The sequence below is a fragment of the Pecten maximus genome, chromosome 10 (assembly GCF_902652985.1).
Source record: "Pecten maximus chromosome 10, xPecMax1.1, whole genome shotgun sequence".
Lineage (NCBI taxonomy): Eukaryota > Metazoa > Mollusca > Bivalvia > Pectinida > Pectinidae > Pecten > Pecten maximus.
The window spans coordinates 20,253,984-20,278,416 of record NC_047024.1 but is presented as its reverse complement, the minus strand read 5'-3'; the positions used below and the strand labels follow the sequence as shown (position 1 = coordinate 20,278,416).

Here is a 24,433-nt window from a genome sequence, read left to right as displayed (position 1 = left end):
TTCGGAGAAATTAACATCGAATGTGATTGGTTGTTCGTCTGATTAACTTGGAGCATTTAGGTCAGGGAAATAGGCCTTGGACAGGTTGTTTCATTGTTGTTACTAGCAACGCCCTAACTCGGGACAGATCCGTTCATGTTGAATTTGTCTTTAGTTCTGTGACTCGCATCGGATTTGGTAAGTTGCTTACGTTTTTTATGACTTTTTCTGTCAATAGTTTTCAATGATTCGCAGAAAAATTGTTTACCGGCGAATTACTTCCGCTGAAAGATGGCGTCTGCTCTTTACCTCAGCCAAGCCTACAGCTAGCACATCTTATTTTATCTGCAATGACCTCGTGTTAGGAAAACGTGTATGTGAAGTAAGAGATGTAAGCCTGTTGTGTAAAGCAACATTCCTTTGTCTCATGTTACTCACGACGCGACTAAGCGTGGCTGTATACCACTATGCCGACTTCGGTTATAAATGATCCATTTGGAAACGTCTAGGGAAGGGGCACCGTCCACTGATTTCAAATTCTATACATTGCTGATGCTGCATTATTATACATACCACTCAGAGCGTCATCTTTGATAAGCATATCTACAGACTGACCCCTCAGATCTGCATACTCTCTAGGGTATATCACCTAAATATTTACCATACCTAGTTGTAGCTTACAGTCAAGCTACATAAAGTTTTACTGGGTCTCGGCTCGTACACAGAATGTAACGGTTTCGGCTTTACGGTGTTAATGGCCATTACACGAATTATTCATTCACGCTAGACCTATCAAACAATGTATGTAGAATATATTGCACAATGGATATGTCTATGTCTCGATCACCTTTCACTGTACTGCCTAGAATGACATGAAAATTAAGAGTTGCGCCCCCCTTTCCATCCCTCCCCCTATATTTGTTGGTGGGGATAGAAGGGTGTGATGTGGTTGATAGTGAAGGGGCAAGCCCTTACCTTTGCATGTACATATTGGGAGGGGTCAGGTTGCATTGGGTGAAGTCACTTAAAGTGTGAATATATTATATCCAATTGAGGAAATAAGCACATTTGTAGGACAAAGCTGCTGATTTATTGATGTTGATGTCTGATTATAAATGGTTAGTGGGGAGGTGGTCCCTGGTTAATAAAACTCCCAGTCAAGTTAATTAACACTGGCCTTCTTGGACACTGGGCATGGCCATATAACAGGGGGAGTGGGCCAAAATGCCCTCCCAGCAATCTTGGAATCCCATTTTACATTGAAAGACCATCATGTACAGGTCAATAGGTTAATCACAGTATGACTCAATCAACTAGGTTTATACCAGGATAGCTTGTTCTAAACTAGTCTATTAAATGTCTTGGGTGATAGTAATGTAACACTGCTTGACTAATTGCCAGTAATTGGCTGCTCTAAATTAGCATGTATATATATATAGAAAAAATAATTTGTGAGTGATACCTGTGGTGCAAATGGCTATAATATACATCTCTATGCAGCACAATATTTCCATGCTATCCTTTTAAACTCCATACTACATCTCTTCTACTCTCATTCATCTCTTTTTCGTCAGCTGAAAGGTCGCATGGTGGTAATAGCGGGCGTAAAACCTGTTAAATAAATAAATAATATTTCCAATATGAGTCAACACTAAATAGTTAGAAGTTAAACTGAAAGCAAACTTGTATTGTTTACAAACTGACAGAACCACACAGTTATTTCATATATTCTGAACACGTACTATTTGCATAATGTTTGATATATGGATCTAGATAGAGAGAAGACCAATATTTATTACAAGGGACTTGGGGTATATTATTGTGAGTTTTATAAATCATAGTTTATATATATACATTTTAGTGATCACTAAACAGGGCTGGATCTAGATTAAAAAAAAAAGTTCTCATTTGTTTTATCATTCTTATATTTGTGATTTAAAAAAATTGCTATGAAAATAGTTTTAAATTGATTTTAAAAATTCATTAAATATTCCATTGGTAATTTGTATGCTTGAAATACATTAAAAGTATAATAAACTAAATTGTAAACATTAATTTATATCAACTTTCTCTATCAACAGTTAAATATATATATAACATGTATTAGCAGGGAACTGGTCAAATGTTTAACATTACCCATTTTATCTATTGTCAGCTTGTTGGAAAGATTATTTACCCATAAGTGTCCAGGTAACTTTGAAAGTTCGAAGGTTAATATAAAGCCACACATTACATTAGAAGGTCATCATGGATGTTTAAAAATCACTAAACAAAGGTAATAGGGTAAGTACACATAGTACACAGTTTGGTCACCTTTAAAAATCTGTCTACTTAAAAATCTGTCTAGATGCCACTGAGGAAGGTGTCAGACACTAGTTTAGTACAGTAGCTTATTTAGTTCAACAAGCCAGAACATGAACTAATATAGTGTATGACTTACTTAAGCTAAAATAAATCATCATTAAAATGTGTTTAAAAGGAAAAATATATTTACATTAGTTTACGTTTTAGATGTTTGATGAAAAATATATTTTTTGTAACTGAAGAAAATATTATGAAGCTAACAATGCTTTGAAAGCTTGCCATTTTCATTTTGGACACATGTGTACACAGTGCCCTTTAGTAAGTACAGACTTATAAGTTGTTGTCAAAATAAATCCTTTAAATGAACCAGCAGGTTTGAGCATGGTCTGGTTAAATACCCTGTTCATGCTTGTGTTGAGTATCTAGATATAAGACTACTACAAAGGACTATAATTAGGACTACCGTAAGTCTTTGTACAATTTGAAAAAAACTTCACAAAAGATCAACACTAAGTCAGACAATTAAGTATGGTAAGTTTCTTTTGTAGAAAGCTTTTCCAGAATTATCCTGTTTTACTAAAAAAAAATAAAAAATTAAGATAAAAAAAGAAAGAAAGGAAGAAAATTTGGCTATGGTAATGAAGTAACAATATTAATTAATTGATTACTTTTATGCAAACTTGGTAATTTTCAGTCAGTTGATGTCAGTTAAAAATATTCTTTGGTTAAGATTCTGCAATTTTATACAACAGATATGATGCTAATTATAAATAACAGCTTTATTTAAACAAACAGTGCAATAGATACTTATTCTGATTAACTTTAAAACATTTGAATCAATTATCTTATTTTTAGGAATTTATTGACTTTGCTGAACCAATAAGTTGAAATATTTAATTCAGGAGTTATCAAAATCTTTTCATCTGGACAAAAGTTTTAGGCAGAGTAGTATGTCAGCCAATCATATGCTAAATAAAAACCATCTACCTTTATCAGAAGTTTTAAATTTATGATAAATATGTTTATATTACACTTAGACTTTACCAAAAATGTGGACTTTGACCTCTCCTAGGATTGTAGCAGTATATAGTTCATGCCCCATTTCCTGTGACTCATTTCTGTGGATTACCTAAGATAGGTTAATTTGTCTATTGTAACAACTAAGTACATGTTAAGAGATTTTTCTAAGGATGGCATAGGTCAGTTCAATTGTTTTCCATAGATGTGCAGTCAATGCTATTGTGAGTTTCAGAAGGTGAGATGTGAGATTTAGGACCATTTAATTAAATTAATTTAATACCATGCCAGTTACATTGTGCATTTTTGAAATTTAGATTTTAGAGATTCTACTGTTTCAGTAATAAGAAACTCATTAGCACAACTGTCAAATTTAAGATGGTCATAGAATTTTTTATTTCCATACCAAATATAATGCTTAATCTGAATTATCTGATACTGCAGTAACATTTTAGTTTGAAAATAAGATGTTTCCTTTAAGATAAATTCTACTGTACTTTAAGGGTATAATTCTTTATTGTGGGTAGATAAACAATATACTGGTGATATGTCAAAGTTGAAATTTATTGTGATTAATTGGTAATATTACATCATAGTGTACTGATGGTCAAATATTCAGTCATGACTTTTACCAAATCATTTCTGGATCCTTACAATTTCTCGCTAACTGATCTAATGCGAGGGGCCGTGATCATGATAGCTCAAGCTCAGCCAGTTAGAGGACTGGCCACGTAACCTCAGATTAAGATCCAAGGTGCGTGGATTGACACTCCTTACCCATATTGGTTTGTGTTTCCCTAGAAGCTGATAAACCGAGTCCCTTGATCACAAGCCACTTTACCCTGATGACATGCTGTGTGCCTTTTGTAGTTGTTTAATGAGATAGCCACCAACTACTACAAGGAGACCTTGCCTCAAAACGATCCTGGCTTTTCCCAGAGTGATATACCCTGCCCACAAACAAACACAAACTGATCCTTTACAGGATAAAATTCTAATTTCCATCATGATAAAAAATGATTTTGTCTTGTTTTTTACAGAATCTTTAGCTTGTAAGGAAAGAGCAACATCCGATCAAGATGGAAGTCATACAAGACAAGTATTATGAGTTCCAAAAATTCTGGGACTGGGCTATATCTATATCAGGTAAGTAACTAGTACAATTTGACTTGTTCAAATTTTAGCACATTTCCAAATCGTAACCAATATTAAAGCATAATGATGAATTTATAGAAAGAGAACACTTTTAACTGCTCGTCAATCAATATTTTAATCATGTTTCGTTTGACTGGTTATGACAATGTTGGCATGCACATTGATAAATACGGTCCAGTCTATATCAGAAGCCACTCGGCACTCATCCCAATATTACAGAATAATTATTGATTAAAGCATTTGCAAATAAGCAGAATTATATATACATATACTGTATACAACACGAAAAAGCATTTTAAAAAGATTATATTACAGAAAACAACATCTTGATAGTCTCTTTGAGTCTGTTTAAGATAGAAGTGGACGACTGCCAATGCAAAAAATTGCCAAAACCTGCAGTGTATTATAGTGAAAAACTTGTTATTTGTGTATTACATCATCAAAATATGTGCTTAATTTTTCAGTCGTTCACTTGATAGAAGTAATAAATGTGATGGAAAAGCATGTTCCAAACAAAATAAAATTACGGTATTTGATTTGAAATTTTCAAGATGTTTATTTATTTTGACAGATCCAAGAGTAAAGGATTGGCCTCTTATGCAGAGTTACGTACCAACTATTGCATTGACCATCATCTACGTATTCTCGGTCATCATCGGCAAGCGAGTCATGGCCAATAGGGATCCAATCAAGTTCAAATATACACTATTCTTCTATAATCTGGGACTTATTGTTCTCAACTTTCATATAGCTTCTACAGTAAGTTCACATTTCCTTTAAAGTGTCTAACATGAATTTTTTTCAAAATGTAAAGATTTGAAATAATCATGCGCTGGAATATTGTTTTGCATAGAAAAAGATGGAGAATGATTGAAAGAAGAAAAAAAGGATTTAAAAATGTCATGTTATAATTTAATTCAGGGAAAGATTTACTTTACTTATCAATTATGTATTACTTGTATTTATTTTAATGTTTGCTAATTTTGAATTTCAGCTATTTATATCAGCATACAGAGCAGGTTATAGTTTACAGTGTCAATCAGTCAAATACTCGTATGACCCTAATGAATACAATGTAAGTATATATTATATATCATAGGTCGCAAAAATTCAGTATACTCCTAGGTAGAGTTCGACCATTTTTCAATTTTTATGGAAAATCAATTTGTTGACATTTAATGATAAGCAAATCAGATGTAAAAATCCATGACCTTTTGTTCTGAATTATTTCTTTCTCATGTATTGATAACAGGGCTTTTTCTCACTGGTTTTGGATGGTTTTTTTTTTATCTCATTTTGGGAAAAAATATAGAATTGGGAGTAAACTGCACATTTTGGGAAATTGGCTGAAATATGAATCAATTTAAAATGGAAATTTTTAATGGCCCCATGAATCCCTCGGAAAACTTCATAATATTTTAATTTTTCTTACATTTCAGATTGCAAGTGCCCTGTGGTGGTTTTATATATCAAAGTTGGTGGAAATGATGGACACAATATTTTTCGTATTAAGAAAAAAGAACAATCAGATTAGTTTTCTCCATGTCTACCACCACGCTTCCATGTTCCCTCTGTGGTATATAGGTGTCAAGTGGGTTGCTGGTGGACAGTGTAAGTTATTTTTGAAAAATATTTTCAACAATTGCCATCTAAAATTAAAATCTGAATAAGCTGGTGCAAAATCTTTTCTGTTAAGAAAGAAATAATGGAAAAAAACTTCACTATTCAGATGTCAATTATTTAAATTTAAACTAAATTAAAGTCGTAAATACATTTTTTTCAATTGTTAATGGTTGTCTGACATTTTAATACTGTTAAATTTGAAGACTGTAACATTGAGACAAAATATAATAAAATTTATATACTTGATTTAAACATGCATGCCCGACATTTGAATGTTGTTAAATTTTGAAGACTGTTTGATATTGAGACAAAATTAAACTTAGATATTTAAAAATATTTTTATACACTGGTTTAAGTTATCACCAAATTTTTATTTACTTTTTAGCATTCTTTGGTGCAATGATCAATTCCTTCATCCATGTATTGATGTACTCTTACTATGGGTTGTCTGCCCTTGGACCTCACATGCAGAAATATTTATGGTGGAAACGCTACCTCACCATTCTCCAGTTGGTAAGTACAAAATACACGCTTTGTGCTGCTCTCAGTGTGTACATTACAGATGTAGTCGGATCTGAACTTTTATAATACAGTGTTGTCTGATCTGGACTTTTATAATACAATTTAGTCTTTTTCTTATTAATGCCATGATTGACGTTGTATGGATGCAGTGGAATTACCTCATTAGTCAAAAAAAAATTCTAGTGTTCGACATCCACAAACATTTAAAAAGTATCAGGATCATTACCTCTTACTATTTTAGAAATATTAGAATTTATTTTATAAATTAGAAAAATCTGTATCTGATTTAATTTAAAAGTATCTGGAAATGAAAAAAAAGAAGCCTTTTGACTTATTTGTATATGGTGAAACTTCTTGAATTTATAGAATAAAAAACAATAGAATATCACCTTCTTCACTATCATTGTACATAATGTATTTTATCATTCTCATTATATCTTTATATTACAAAGTTTGCATTTTTTATGTGAATGGTTTTTTTTTCATCGAAACGAAATTTGCTGTCAATGGGCCAGAAAACAGTTAGAAAAAAAAAATTGATGGCAGGATAAATCTATTTATAGATTGGTACTGCCTTTCACTGCTAACCAATGCCTGGTAGGACATCATTCTACCCTTATAACCAGATACTACTTGTTAGGGGGACATTCCTTCTCATATCACACACAACAGAAAGCTTTACATATATACAATAAAAGTCGAAGATTACTTCTATTAGGGGAAACACAAGCTTTGGTGTGAATTTCTTTGTAACATATACTGCATTGAATTTCTCCACTGAAAACGCCATGTCTATTAATAAACTCACCCATATATGTCTTTTTGCAGTTCAGTGATTGAAAAAGCTAGCTAATACTGTGTCATTTGATATCGTGCAATAAGTCTACCCCTAACTTCCTGTCATGCTTTCGTGTAAGGCCCAGGGCTATTATGGTTATTTGTATGGTAACAGATTTCAGAACCTGTACACATATATATGTAGATAGTTAAATAATTTTAAAATAATTGAACATAAATTTCTATACAGCTGTAACAGTATTCTGGAAATCCAGTACGACAGGTTTGGGTTAACTTCTTTAAATTTTATCTTGGACAGTTTTGGAGATAAAACATTTTCTTGGTTGGGTGTTATTCTCTTTGATTCAGTTTTATTCTCACAGCAGTATCTAATTAAATAAGTCAATTTCGTCTTCAAATCAGTAACCCGAAAAAACATAAATTCATCTTTGTATTGTTTTGTGGCATTTTGACAACTACATATACACACAATATAGCCATCATGTACCTACTATAGTAATACAATTTGATTTTCAAACCTTTTTATTAATTTGATATGAATATTTTTCTATGCATGTTGTTAATATTCAGTATCATTTGTTGTTGTTCAAGAAGGAAACAACATCAAACATATTGAATAGCACAAATACTGTGTATATGGGCTTCAATTGTAATGTGATCTGTGTCCTGTGGCCATTCAAAGCATGTAGATTTACTATTCCTGCTTTCCTTTGAGGTGGTAGTGAATTTTCTTACTGCATGTGTGTTGGACATTGTAATGTGAATTGTTCACAACAAAATGGTGTTATATGAGAGATTGGCTTGAGTCTGATTTTGATGTTAATTTCTGATATGTTGCTATCCTTTGAAATCAAAACTTGAGCTGAAACTTGATATGCTGCTATCTTCTGAAATTAGAATCAGAGCTGAAATTTTGTATTTTGCTGTCTTTTGAAAATAAAACAAGTTTAACAAGAGCTAAAATTCGATTTAAATAAAAACATCTTGTAACACTTTTGGAATTCAATGTCTTATGATAAACAGAATCTTTAAGTGGTGTTACAAATCTGTGAAGGCATTGACCAAAACCAGTATTATGTAATTAATGCAAGTACATATAATATAATGTATATGCCATTTTCTCTAACTAGTAATGTTTATTTTTATATGTGGCATATAATTACTTTTGACATATCTGATGAACACTAGTAAAGTCCTGTACAAAAGTAAAATATGTGCATTTTTTGCATTTATTTATTTATTTTGCACAAAATTTTGTGAATTCATCGCTAAAAGGAATATAAGAAACATAATGTATTCATATAAAACATTGTCTGGTATTTCATTTCTGATATCAGTTTAAAAGTGTTATTGACACTTTTAATCTTTTAATGTTCTTATATTTAATAAAACAGAAAATAATTCACATAATATATAGTTTAAAAAACTGGTTATCAATGCATTTTTAATTTTGCAAGAATCTCATGCAAGAAAAGTATGAAAATCATTTATGAAATATTTGTTAATGAAATGAAATATTAAAATTTTATTTTAGGAATATATTTTTTTTAACCAGATTATTTGATATTTTTATTAAATATGAAAAAAAAAATACCAGTTTAATTAAAAGGTGTCAGGGTACTAAAGCGCATGTTGTTTTCTTTCTCTGTTCATAGTTGCAATTCTTTATTGGGATGGTGTATGGATTTCAAAGTCTGTATTTGGGCTGTGATTTCCCTCTGTGGATGCAGTATACAGGCTTAGTGTACGGTGTCACAATTATCACACTGTTCTTCAACTTTTATATACAAGCCTATTTGAAGAAGCCCAATGCTCATGTGCAGGTAATTATTGACCAAATTTTTTGTTTTGTTTAGATTCAGTTTGTGGTCGGCATCATACACGCTGCTCAATCCCTGTTTTTCCGTTGTGATTTCCCCGAATGGATGCATTGGGCTCTTTGCCTATACGCCTTCAGCATACTAATGCTGTTTTTGAATTTCTACTTCCATGCCTATATCATATCATTAAGGCGCAAGGTAAATCAATAGAATTTTTTTCTTGTCAACTAACCGTGATAAAAAACTACCAGATTACCTCCCTTAGATGAACACTCAGTTTTAACCATATTTCAGTATTTCTGAGTTTAAGTTTGATTTTCTATTGTTAATATGTTGTTGAGAAAAAAATGTGTTTATTGCATGATATTTTCAAATAAAACTCATTTTATGCTGAACTTCAGTTTTTATCAATAATTCAAACATTGTTATGAAGATCAATATCTCTATATTAGTGGTATGCTGTAATCTGGTGGTCTCATTTGGTATAATATTTTCCGAAAAACAAATGTTCAAAATGATCCCTTTAGACTTTGCAGTATTATCTATACATAAATACTATTGTTTTAAAAGTAATTAATTTAAATTAGGTTTACAATGGTAAAGTAAAAATTCCCTCCAGTTCTTACGAGCAAATATTTCAGTCCCTTGAAATAATATTTTCATATAAATATAGAATATTTTTTTTCTGCATATTGCTCTAGAATTAATTCATTAGAAATATTGATTACATTCATATGATATCCAAGATTTGAATGACTTTCCCAAAAAAAACAAAAAAAAACAAAAAATATCATAAATAATAAAAACTTTATACACATCTGCTTGCTGCCAAAACATTTCATTTGCATGTTTAAAGAGAACCAATTTCAGACATAAAAAAAATTGTATCAGTTAATTTAATGTTGTCATTTTTAAGGGACTGAAATTTTTGATCGTAAAACAATAATCATGTATGTATTTGCTGATAGAATATTAGCGATAGCTTCATCTGTGATATACTCGATCACCATTTTGTAATACCAGTATCCCCATTTTTGACTTTAAAGAAAAAATTGTCAGTTTTAATAATTCAATACTTTTTCCTGTCACGTTTTTCATTGATGTGTTACATTTTTATGAACTTGAAGTAACTGTACAATTTGTATTTCAAACAGAACAAAGGAAAATCGGCAGCCAATGGAGAAGTGAATGGATCAAGTTCTCAAAATGGTTCATCTGTCGCTAATGGTCATGTGGAAACAAAAAAGGATAAGTGAGGATCGGTCATTTGAGATGTACTGGTCAAATGTGATGAACTGGACAAAGGATAGCATCAGATACCAAGATTGACTATCTGTAAATTCTCTAGGTAAACTAGCTGATTTTAATCACAGGTGAAATCTCCAGGTGTCTGGTAAAGTTTGAATGAAATCCGAGTCCGAAAGGAAAGAAATGAACTTTTGGAGTGACCGTTCTCTCTCAATCCTAGCCTGATATTCTTAACAACAAATTACCTCCTTGTCATCTTATAGATATTTATTATCTATAGTGTGTGAGGTATCGAAGAAAAATTATTCTTCAGGATCTGTAATTAAAATATTCCAGTTGACCCAACAATACTGTTTACATAACAATCAAGTAGAAACAGGCACATGGACCATGACAAAATTTTGGAGTCGCATGCTTCATAAATTTTATTTTTTACTGCAGCCATATTGCTGTATTTTTTGGACATAATTTGTAGAAAATTCTAAAGTAAATTTTGAAATAATTTTAAGATATAATATTAACTTTGGTCGATCATTTTCATTCTGAGACAAACTTCATTTGGTAAGCTTGCAAACTTATTCATCTGCACAGCGTTTTGATTGTGAAGTTTTGAATGGGAAGTTTAAAAATCTCAATTTGTTATCAAAAAATATTACAAATCTGTTACTCTTGAAAGCAATACTCTTAAATGCTATGCAATTTTTTGAACAAATCAGTAGTTAATAGACAAAAAAATAATAAAAAATAGAAATGTTTTATTGATCATGAGTATAACGATGATCAATAAATATATATAGATAAAATTTGTTTAAATTAAATCATAAATAGACAAGTATTCTTCTTGATTTATAACAAGATGATTTCCTGTGCAATTGCATGTCTTTCATAGTAATACATAATGAGAAAGCACAGCTTATGTAGCACTCATTTGTTTAAGTGTGCTGATCAACACGTGCTTTTGTTTTAGCTTCATTTTAAGTTGTTTATATTGTTCAATTAATCACTGAAAAGGCCAGTGTTCAAAATGAGTAATTACAACAGCAAGTTAAAACTTAAGTGGTTGATGAAAGACCTTTGATATAAATTATTTATTCAAAATTTGTAAAATTTTGCTAAATTAAAAAAAAATAATCATAAAAAATAATTAATGATTAAGAATGTGCCATGGTGGTGTATCTGTGCATATTGTCTATTTTGAGAATGGATTCTCATTAAATGTATACAGTTTTAGAATTTTTACATTTACTTTGTTTTCAATAAATTTTCATTTCTAGTAATTTCTTATATTAAAAAAAGATAATCTTGCGTTGTTGGTAGTAAATGGAGCTTCAAAATGAGAATGAATAAGGCGCTAGTAAATTCTATAAGAATTATAATTCTCTTTCCCTTTTTTGGCAAAATGAATACAATATTGAGGTTAAATGTAATATACCAAGTATTTTTTTATAATATTATGAAGTTTAACTTCAATCGATAAGCAAGTTACATGTATAGATATCTGATTTGTGCCTTTCTCATTGAATTTAATCTTTTTTACTTTCTAAATATTTTAACCTGTCTGTTAGATTTTCAATTCAATATCTATATGAAGTGGTAGTTAACGTTGTGTATGAAGGAATTTGTAAAGTATAGGTGTGTTTCATGGCGAGAATCTGAATGTTTATTAATGATGTTAAAATGCGAATTGTTTGGTAAACTTCATGAAAAGTTGAAAACTTTTTATATTTCTGGAAAGCAAGGATAGCTAAATGGTAGACTTAAAGAGAGCTGTGAGATTTTGCTCAATCATCATCTGCTATCAGTCAGGTTTAGGTTTGGAGCAGTTCTTGAATGTCTTTCATCATTTCAATGAATTCACACATATTCACACAAATTCACTATGACCATTATTCACCTATTCACAGAAAATATCAGCATGTAGTTATTTTCTTGTTTTCTCTTAGAAAAGAAAATAATTAAAATCAATATAAATATATGTATCGGTAAGTAGGTAAAGATGGCTGAAAGTTTTAATTAATTTCATAGGTTGTTTTTCGTAATAGCTTAGGGTGTGTGGTTGTGTATTTTGTCATTCTTTCTGGAATAAGATTATCATTCAAAATGATTGCTATATTTCGAAACAGCCCAGCTAAATGGAAAATCTTTTTAAATTTAAGTTTTAAAAACCTTGTTATAGACTTTAACAAGCCAAATGCTTACAGAAACTAATAAGAACTTGTTTAGTGAAATGTATGACGCATTAGCAATATTTAGATTAAATTCAACAGTTAACAATATCACATATCTTTTGGAAATGGAAATATTGTATCCTAGCACTTTAACAGAAATTTCTACATGAACAAGTATAAACATGATATTTTACTTGTATTTTGTTAAGTTTGTGATAAACTGCTGTCAAAACAAACAAAATCTTTAAATGTTTATCTAATTTGTTATTGTATTAGTACAGTGATAAATTTTGTTTGTTTGTATTTTAGGAGGACAAAACTGTTAGTGTAGATTTTTTATCTGAAAGTCATTAGTTTCATTATTGAATATTTAAGTATCTGTACATTAAACACACAGATACAAAGGTTGAATTTGATAAGTATTGCTGTTTTAACTGTGAATTATATTCATAATAATCTGTATTATCACATACAAATATTTGTTGATCAAACTATTTAAAAATTTATTATTAAGAGGTGAAGTTTTATATAAAAATATTTGTAAGAATTTTAAAAATATTTTTGAAAACTCTGTAATAATGACTTTGTGTAATGGCCAACATTGCAGAGTTACTTGTGATAGAAATCGATACCGGTCAATTTACTATTGTTTAGTTAACTTGTTTAATATTACCGTATTTATCCAGTAATAAGCCCAGCAGCTAACACAGCAACTTCGACTCCATGTATGGGGTTGACTTTTTGCAAGACAATGAAATAAATGTATTATCATTTTAACTGAAGTGCAAAAGTAATGGCAGGGCGTATAATTGGCTTAACGACAGGCTTGGGCTTATTGCTGATTAAATACGGTATATAGCTAGAATCCCATATAAGAGTTCAACCTGTCTTGAGAAACCGAACCACTAAGTTTCATCTTTTATTGAAAAGTGACCATGAATATTTACTTTTAAAATACATCATTAAATACATAAATAACATCATATGCAAGAGTTGTTCAGACTCGGATTTTCGGGCAGGTCTCAAAAGACAGGTTGCTCTGAAATAGAATTCCGATCATAAGATTTACATACCTGTAAAACATTGATGTGACCTTGCAAATCAGCATGTCACTGACATGCTAATTATTACAGGGTAATTATTTACTAATTAAGAAGTACGTTTGATTTTGTGCTAGAATAATTTTGCCTGAACGTTGTGTATTTGTGATTGTATTTTCCTATTTGACCCATGGAACTAGTTTCTCTTAAAAATAAACATTCCTAATTATCTAGCAAAACGGAATTCATACAGTTTGCTTCAAAGTCTGTAATCATTTTCATGGAATGTAATCAGTTTCATACTGCAAAGCAACATTTTCTGCCGTAGATTTTGAAGTATAGATACAAATTGCTGTGTAAGGAATATATACCATTGGTTTTGTTCATCTTATCAATTGCAGTAACAAATTGGTTTAGGTTAAATAACAGATTTCAATTAGTCATTGTAATTCCAATTGATCACAATTCCATACCGGACTGACTGCTTTAAATTATTGCATTAAATTATCTTTAAGATAAAAAAAACTAATTATTCCACCTAAAATCCTTAAATGCTGCTGGAGCTGTGGTTATGAGGCAGGTATAATTTTATTGGATGTCTGGTAATTTAAGGGCTGTTCTTATAAAATATATACGTTTTTAATATATCAAATGGAATGACTCCAAAAACATGGAAAATCTATGCAATGTGGATTCTTTGGAACACATGGCCTATTACCCAGTACATGGTACTGCTTTAATTAAATCACTTCTATGGATGGTCTCTGTTTGAAAAAAATCTGGAGTCCCCTTCCATTTGGTAGATGTTTCACTGAAATAGCCGTAAGAATTTTTTTTTTTTTAATTTAAAAAAAATTTAAAAAAAAACAATTAAACTATTAGTACCTACATAGTTAATACACTTTTTTTACAGAAACAAAATCCATCCAGTTTTTATAAGATGACTTTACTGACTGCATGATCATTAATTGACACTAAATTGAAATCCTTGAGCTATTTACAACTTATCATCTTTCGTAATATGACCACCAGTTCCAAACACTAATATTTATCTTATTGTTTATACATACTACTACCATTAGTATGGCAAAGATTTGTGGGTCAAGTAGGTTGATACATTTTTGTTTACTATCCTTTTTAATACAATAGATGTATAATTAGATGTATTGTTGTAATGATTATATAGATATATACCTAGATATTATATTAAGATTTATTTATTGATTGTACATAGACACAAAATATATTTATCCATATTTACATTATAAATAATGAACATTTAATTTGATAAAAAAAAAGTTCATATAAAATGTACTGTATATATATTTCATTAAAACATCTATTGTACAGGCTTATGGTCATATAGGAAGTATATGTACGTCTTTTGGGAAAGTGTAATTTCTTTTCATTCAATACAATATTTAAGTGCATGTTATTTAAAAGTCCAAAAATTATTTTTGAACATACAATGTCATGTATTTTAGTTTCAAAGAAAAGATTTTTTAAAGTTATATACACGCTTTAAATTCTACAAGATTTCCAAGATCTGGTGTGGCTTTCGTGGGGGTTTATGAAACAGCTGAATAATAATAGCATAATTTTTTTCTTACTTTTGCCAAATCCTTGAACTAGTATGCAATATAATAACAGTTCTTGGGAAGGATGAATATAAGAAAAATAAAACAAAAAACAAGACTTTACCGAAAGGCCTTTCTGTCCTCTTTGGCTTCAGACTTATTTGCAGTAAATCTTTTTGTTTCGTTTTTCTTATATATACGTATATTTACTTAGACATAATGAATATGGGTGCTATGAGGATAGAATCATGTACATTACAGTACAAATGAAACCTCTGACATCCACAATTAACACTTCAGAGGGTTTTTGGAGTGTCTTTTTCTTGTTAGAACTAATTAAGATAATATTAGATGTTATTTTGAAGCATTTAGACAATTTCTTTTTCAATTTTCTATATGACAGAGGCTTTAAAATATTATAGTGATAGTGTTTTTTACAACTTTTTTTTTTGCATTGCACATTCTTTTCAAATTTGATAATTTTTTATCAAAATATCATGATTTCAAATTCAAGTACAAAATTGACTTAACTACCTGTAATTAGCTGTATTTTGACTATTTTCTGATTTTATACATTTGACAGGCATTAACTAAAATGGTATCCATTTATACATGTTTATCCAAATTAATTCTTTTAATGAAAAATATTGTTTTAATAAATTAAGTAGTGTTCATTTCAATTTTCATCTGGATTGTTGATATTTCACATAATTTAAATCCCCCTTTGACTTGGCATATTTGTGTTCAAATAGAAGCAGAAACATGTTGGCATATTTTATGATTTTTTTCTCTCCTGGGAACAGTTGTTTTTAAGCATGTATAATTTTTGTTAAACTAAGTTGTTAATTTTTCATGTATACCGGTAACATTATTGAAAGATTTATTTTGGTAAAAATATTGATCTTTTAAGATAGAGGAGAGCTTGGTGTAATATTGCATGATATATATATATATATATATATTGTAGATATATTACATATTATATAAGTAAATCCAATCCTACTGACTGATAGACTCCAGATTCACCATCATTTTAAATTTGGAGAATATCATTACTACCTTGATTCTTAATGTATGCTTTTACATGTAAAATTCAGCAATGGTATTTGGCAAAACTTCTCAAAATTGTAGACAGTTGTGAAGCTGGAGACATGATTTCTTTTGTTTTTCTATACACAGAAAAAAATCATAGGCATTCTGTTTTTTTGTATTTTTATATATTTACATTTTACTTTTGTTTGTTCTTTTTGCTGTATTTGTTAGTGTTTTCAATATGTATATGGCTGTGTAACAGTAAAAGTGAGAGACAGAGAGAGACAGACAGACAGACAGACAGAGAGACAGGGAGAGAGGGAGACAGAGAGAGAGAGAGGGAGACAGACAGAGAGGGAGAGAGAGAGAGACAGACAGAGAGAGAGAGATATTAGGAATTGTGCGGGGCCATTACATGTTCAGGTTCATTTATTTTATACTGTTCCTTAAACCCCTTTGGTTCTACAAAGTGACATTAAATTGGTTATCTTTCATATTTCTCATTTGATTATCACCTCTTTTTCAGAATCCAAAGAAAAATATTCTGTTGTATTAAGAAATATCGTTAAATTGTTGAATCTAATGTCGTTAGAAAAAAAGTATGTCTGGTGACTTATATGGGTCAAAGCCACAATCCTGTTCCATCAGCCATTGATGTAACATGCCAAAATAAAAGTAATAGACAAACCATAGGCTTGATTTTCAGGAAATCATATTTAATCACCAAATCTAGCATTATCCCTGAAATCATAATTCATTTGCACTGCACATCATTACCATTTAAAATAATAAAAAAAAAACGAAAAAAGTTTTGGGAATATTTTTGTTCATAATTTCATCAATTTACAGTATAACTTGTTAAAACTGACCCCTGTCTAATCCGGATCCCTGTCTGTTCTAGCTTTTATTGTTGGGTCCCGGCATTTTCCCTATTAAATTATAGTAGTTAAAACCTGTATAATCCGGAACCTGTCTATTTTGAAAACTGGCATGCATCGTTTAACTGACCATAGTATAAGTATACTTATAAAATCGACCTGCTCAAACGGGCCGTCATGTTGTACATTTATACCATACCAATGTATCTTACTCTTAATTAATCATAGTTTATTAAATTGTTTCAAATTATGGTGTGCAAAGCAAGCTCACAGTCTGTCTTCCATTAAAATCGTGGCTTCGACCGATATAGGCACATTTATACTTATAATAAAGGACATTTTGACGAGTGCAAATTTTGCGATTTGACAATTTAGGGAGTAAACGTGTGTATTCCCACTATTGACAATATGATTGAGGCCAGGGACATATAAGTATTTGTTAAACATCCCTGTTCGGATGTTTTTAAATGTTTAACTTGTAGTGTTGCTCACAATAGTATTGGTCAATGTGAAACACTGTAGACTGTTACAGACATTATAAACCTGATGGATTTTTACCTCTTCTGTCATTGTCACAAATCATATTCTTCTTGAACTTCTTTGATGTTGACAATTTTTAAATAAATGATTTTGCTTTAATGATGTCGTAAACTTGTCTTTTATGATCGTAAATGATATCTGTTAATCATACTTTCATAATCTCTTAATTGGTTTTATTATTGTTATATGCAAATGACAAACGCGCGTATATTTATTGAGTAGCATTTTGGCAATCTCAGTCCCCATTAGCTGTGAAGCTGTATGATATAGAGTGAAACAAAGGGAGGTAAATCCGATAGATCAGAATACATTTTAAGTGAGTGATAGTTTTTGTTATTTATGGGACAGAAAAAGGATGGTTGTGCTATCTGACTGCTTGAAAAAATCTAAATACTTAAAACTAATAAGGAAAAATTAAATTTTACTTAATTTCTAATTTGCGGTTTTCACATTTAACTTGAACTTTAGGGGACGAAACTGATATTTCTTTTTCTACCAAGATTATCAATATTAAGAGATGCACGCACCTCCATCCCCCTCACCCCTTTTTTTGTTAGATTAAAACATGGCTCGTTCATTTGGATAATTAAGAATCGTATTTTAATTACCGCAAATACCATTCTTAGCAAAAATACCTAGATAATCGTCAAAAAACACTTATGTAATACACTTCCACAGCATTACACCATTCACAGTATTGAATCATTTAAAATACCATAACTATATGATGTGTAATATGCATAGATATTTATTGTAAAGTAATATACCAATAAAGTTTATGCAATGTATAACTAGTTTTATACAATGTACAAAATACACTGTAAAGTAATACAAAATTTGCCTAATTTAAAACTAGTATTATTATACAATGTATCTTGTATAGTTACAATATACAGTACATTGTATAGTAATTTAGGGTTATATGTGTTATACAATGTACAATATTGGATAGTTCTATATGTACATTGTATAATAATGATATGGCATTATAGAACTACCCAATTAAAATTTGTATAGTTGTACATGTATATTGTATTTCTATATTATTTTAATGATATAAAGATATAACTGGTTTTAATATACAATTTAAAACATAAAATTGTATAGCTATACATGTATGTTGTATTTCTATATTATTTTAATGATATAAAGATATAACTGGTTTTAATATACAATGTAAAACATAAAATTTGTATAGCTATACATGTATATTGTATTTCTATATTATTTCAATGATATATAGATATAACTAGTTTTAATATACAATGTAAAACATAAAATTGCACAGTTATATGTTTATGTATTTTGATATACAATATTTATCTATATGTATAATAAACAGTTATGTCTATGGTATGATGTGTCAACGTACAAGACATTTTATTGAAATACCAGAGCATGATTTAATCATTGTTAAATATCCATATAGTATATCGATCAAGTCACAGAATTTATTTGCATAAATGACATGAGAACTCTCCCTATGCTTAAGACATTATCAACTTGATTAACTTTGTGGTGAGGAATATTTGATATTAAATAATAAAATTGTTAAGTTTCGTTTGTTTCATTTCACAAGGATTTTAGCGAGATACGGATATACCAAATTAATTTACCGTGAACTTTTGTGCTCAATTCCATTATGTTATTGAAACAATTTGATAGATTCTTCTAAATTGCTACCCAACATCGGAGTTGGCAACACACCTAAATACAAACAATTAGTATAAGATTTTGGAGTGAAAATATAAGTTTTGGAGTGAAAATATAAGTTTTCCGTTTTTGACCAATCAGAGCTAATCTTTGTATTCACCTCATTGAAACTTGCTGATTTTTCCAGTCAAAGCGGAGATAGATAAATTGGTTATTTTGCTGTATTTCTGTAATACTCTGACTTGACGTTAGCTATTCATGTACAGATTCTCCGATAACAGCAGGAATCGCTTAAATTGCGCTGATCAGTCCTTTTAAAATGGTGCAGTCAAGTTGACAGGGTGATAAAGAGATGACGTCATTACTGATTCCCACACTTTTTGACACTATTAATTTAAGTACATGTATATGAAATGCATTGAACACAAAATTGAATGGTTCCCTGTTTTATATAACATACTGTATATTTCACTCGTATGACAGAATATTTCGACATTTTTCACTTGTGCTTCTGTCATACTCTTGAAATAAATGTTTATAACGGGAAACCATTCAATATCCTCTATATATTTGCACGGGCTCGGTAAAAAGTACAAGGAGAATAAGACCAGGTGTTCCGAACGGGAAAGCGTCTTTTACTTCATCGATGACACCAACAAGACAAATCTAGTCGAACCTGCAAGGAGAATCTAGTCCGACCTGCAAGGCAAATCTAGTCGAACCTGCAATGCAAATCTAGTCGAACCTGCAAGGCAAATCTAGTCGAACCTGCAAGGCAAATCTAGTCGGACCCTGATTAAGTCACTAATTAGGTCACATCCTCGAAATCATCAGTTGAGAGGCAAAAAGATAAATGAAAAAAAAAAAAAGAAGAAAAAAAAAAAAAAGAATTATCAATAAATTCAGAAACAATTTCAAGAATGAATTTCAAAAATCCAAAATTGATCTTAACAGAAAAACAGTCAATTAGAAATCGAATTCAAAAAATTATTTAACGATGAATATTGAAATATTTGAATGAATTCATTTCTGAATATATTGAAAAAAATAATATTTGAAAAATAATATAAAAATACAAGTCAACAAATCTGATGGTAGAATTCCAAAATGTTTTCAGGAATAGTATTTCAAAATATTTAATTCAAAAATTTATTTTTTAAAAATTAAAAATATTTAAAGACTAAATTTAACAATGATCTGAAGAATGCATTCAAAGATTTACTAGTATATTTGATTATAATTAATTTTTCTTTGTTTTCATGGTAAATACTCAAATGTGATTGGACGAAAAATTCTTTTCATTCTTCTATGAAAGAAATTCCGAGAATGGCGCGAAAAATGTGACGTCACAATACGACAATTGACGTTGCGTATTGATTTGAGAAAAAGAATCCCATTTAAAACCAGCAAATTTGTACATAAAACATGTTTTAAATTAGAAAATCATTTTCAAAAATCAACTATAAGCGTTGATGTCAATTATTTTTTAGTTTCATCGGGGTATGAAACAAGTTTTGTTTGCAAACTTCTGTAAGAATCCGCTACGCGGATTCATACAGTTTGCAAACAAAATTTGTTTCATACCCCGATGAAACTAAAAAAAAATGACATCAATGCTTAAATATATATTATAAATATTATTATACACACGCATATGCACCAGTGTTCAAGGAATTATTTTCATGTATTTGGTCGCTCAAGAACTGAAAGAAAAAATGTTTATCAATATATTAAAAGCTAACCTACATGCACAATAATCCCATTTTGTTTATGACGTTACAGCTGTTGTTAACTTATGGAGTTATCAGTATTTTTGACGTCATATATCCCGGCAATGTCAAATAAAGTCCGCCTATGAAGGTAAATCTTGGCTTTTGATCTATTTTTCTTTATATATACACACATATGATGAAGTTAACGAATTTTCAAGTAAATTATATATAAAACTGATGATTGACAAAAGAGTTATATTATGCACTAGCGCTTTCACTGTTTGTCTGTTTTGTCACTCCTTACTATATAAACAGATTACAGACTCGTCCCAAAAAGAAAAGAACAACAAAACATTTTGCCACAAAGATTCCTGTCGCCCAAATTTTAAAACCATTTACCCACTTGGAACCATATATCCCCAAGTGTCATTTCGCCACAAAAGCTATATCGCCCAATTATTTTATTCTTGAAGTATAGATGCACAACTGTAAGATTCAATAAATATTTTTTATGTTTCTGTCATGCTGTGACGTTAACTATAATTAACTATAATTGATACTGATGGACTGACAACGACGGATAACTGCTCCATAATGTTAGAAGAGGTGTGTAATGACCTCAAGACTCAACTGCCAAAATAATTTCATAAATTTTGGAAAATGTTTCTTTTTCTGGATTGTTACTATTAATAAAGTTTTGTTGTCATAATAACAACAGCCAAAACACATAGTGAAAGTCAATTATAGAAAGTGAATGATATGAAATCGATATGGCAATTGAGTTTCTGCCCTTTAATAATAAGTTACAAGTTTGCCCGGGCTTCATCAGTTGAGAGGCAAAAAGATCAATTTATAAAGGATGAATAAAAAAGATTTCAAAACTGAAAAAAGAATGATTTCGTTACTTAAATAGAAAAAATCGTGAAAGGTTACACAAAAATGTTTAAGCTACAGGTCAAAATTGATCTGGTTAGTAAATTCAAAAATTCGTTATTCAAGCATAAATTTCTTAACATTTTAAGGATGAATTCAACAAAATTAAGAATTTAAAAATATCTAAAGACTAAATTCAACAATTACATGAAAAATGTATTCAAAAATTTATGTTAAAAAAGATACAAAAAAGGTTAAGGCTACAAGTCAAAATCAATCCGAAGATTGAATTCAAAAATTTATTTTACAATGAATATTAAAATATTTTGAATTAATTCATTTTTGTTTTAATAAATTCAACATTGATGTAAATATACGGAAAAAAATAATATAAAAATACAAGTAAACAAATCTGATGGTTCCAAAATGTTTTCAGGAATACATTTCAAAATACTTAAATTCAAAAATGTATTTTTTTTTTAAATTTAAAAAAATGAATTAAAGATTAAATTTAACAATGATCTCGAGAATGCATTCAAAATCTTACATTTGATTTTGTTTATAGCTGCAAGTAAATATTGATCTGATGATTGAATTAGAAAAAAAAAAAAAAACTTTAAAATAGAATTCATTCAAAATCTATTTCTAAGAATTAAAACAAATAAAGACCATTAAATTCAACAATGACCTGGAAAATGTATCCAAAATATGTATTTAAAAAATTCTAAAACAATGTTGAGATTACAAGTTAAAATCAATCTGAAAATTGAATTAACAAAAAAATTGAATATATTTTTAAATATTTCAACTCGAAGATTTATTTAAAAGAATTAATATTTAAATACTAAATTCAACAATGACCTGAAAAAAAGGACCATAAAATTTGTATTTGAAAAAAATGATAAAAAAGTTAAGATTAACAAGTAAAAATTAATCTGAAGATTGAATAAACAATTCTAGTAAAGACTAAATATTGATAAATGCGAACATTAAAAACTATTAAATTTATCAAAAATGTATTCAAAAATTAATACTTGATTTTTTTTATAGTTGCAAGTAAACATTTAAAGAATAAATTCAACAATGACAAGGGAAAAAATTTGTATTTGAAGAAATTTATAAGAAAAGTCTAAATTGTTCTGAAGATTCAGTTGAAAAAATTGTTTCAAAGAATCAAAAAAATAATTCAACAATGATCTGAAATAGTATTCAAAAATTTATACTTAAAAAAATTCTAAAAAATGTTATTGCTACAAGTCAAAATTAATGTGAAGATTGATTTTTTTTTTGCACTCGGAGCCAAGAGGTTATGACTATCAGCTAAACCAAACTAGCCAAAGTCTATAATGATCTCGACTCCACAATTCTTACAATACACTACATGTTTCATACTCCATTGCTTACTTTCATTACTATTTCTTTTTGTACTCGCTTACATGCTCCTACCTTCAAACATGCATGCATACATACGTACATACAAACATACACAAATGCTCATTCGATCCGTTTGACGCCTATACAGTCGCAAAGAAAGCCACTGACATACGATATACAGACACTATGGCAGGCACTGACCGTATTAAATCCTGCCACTGTCAGATATAAAGACAAGCACAATTCACTGACAGCCTAACAAACAAACAAACACATCATCAGTCCTATACACATATAAAAACATTTATACTCAAGATCCACCCAATTACCGACCAGATATACAATACAAATTTAACTCTGTCAATCATACATCCAGACTTGTATACAACTCAATTAAGAGTCAGCTACATAAACACACAATCATACATATACTCAGACAGACAGTTACACTTTAGATCTACATAATTACAGACAAGACTGCAAACTCGTTCAACACTCGCTCAAACATACACATAGAACCGACAGACTCAATGACATATAAACATATTCAGTTTCACACTTAAACTCATATATACGTATGTTCTGTAATTGCTGATGTCGTTTTGCTCTCTTTTTTTGTCATCATAGTGCTTAAACAGTTTTCTTTTATTGTTCATTCATATTGTATTCTTATACAGTATATTAGTTCAAAGTTTCAGTTACCGGTAGTCTGATCAGTCGTACCGAGAGCCATGTTTCAGTGTTGAGATTGAATTCAAAAAATATTTAAATGAATTCAAATATTTATTTAATGAATAGATTCAACATTGATGTAAAAGAATGAAAATTAAAAAAAAAAACAATTATCTGAAGATTTAAGTTTTCATGTACAAGTTAAAAATTAATCATAAGTTTGAATTTTAAAAGTTTTTAAAGAATAAGTTTTTAAAATATTTTAAGTATTCAAAAATTTATTTCAAAGAATTAAAAATATTCAAAGACTAGTTTTGACAATGATCTGAAGATGCATTCAAAATTTAATTCATTAAAAAAATTATTAAAAAAAAAAATGAAAACATTAAAGACAATTAAATTCATTTATGACCTGAAAAATGTGTTAAAAAATTAAACATTGATGTAA

General features: G+C 29.6%; 1 protein-coding gene across 2 annotated transcripts; it reads left to right on the top strand.

The window, feature by feature from the left end:
• Positions 1 to 64: 64 nt before the first annotated feature.
• On the top strand, positions 65 to 17,800 carry LOC117335564 (elongation of very long chain fatty acids protein 4-like). Of its 2 annotated transcripts, none has more exons than XM_033895642.1 (8): positions 65 to 177; positions 4,341 to 4,446; positions 5,027 to 5,214; positions 5,450 to 5,530; positions 5,895 to 6,066; positions 6,464 to 6,591; positions 9,255 to 9,416; positions 10,373 to 17,800. In XM_033895642.1, the coding sequence occupies exons 2-8, from the start codon at positions 4,380 to 4,382 to the stop codon at positions 10,472 to 10,474; spliced, it is 900 nt and encodes a 299-aa protein (XP_033751533.1). In that variant the 5' UTR covers positions 65 to 177; positions 4,341 to 4,379; the 3' UTR covers positions 10,475 to 17,800. The 2 variants fall into 2 exon arrangements, with proteins under 2 accessions (XP_033751533.1, XP_033751532.1); XM_033895641.1 differs by lacking the exon at positions 9,255 to 9,416 and adding an exon at positions 9,054 to 9,221.
• Positions 17,801 to 24,433: the final 6,633 nt, after the last annotated feature.

What these genes read in the sequence shown, in the direction of transcription:
- LOC117335564 (XM_033895641.1), top strand. Translation starts at nt 4,380, where the DNA reads ATGGAAGTCATACAAGACAAGTATTATGAGTTCCAAAAATTCTGGGAC. An exon ending in ATGACCCTAATGAATACAAT is followed by an intron (nt 5,531 to 5,894) that starts GTAAGTATATAT and finishes CTTACATTTCAG; the next exon opens with ATTGCAAGTGCCCTGTGGTG. An exon ending in GTGGGTTGCTGGTGGACAGT is followed by an intron (nt 6,067 to 6,463) that starts GTAAGTTATTTT and finishes TTTACTTTTTAG; the next exon opens with CATTCTTTGGTGCAATGATC.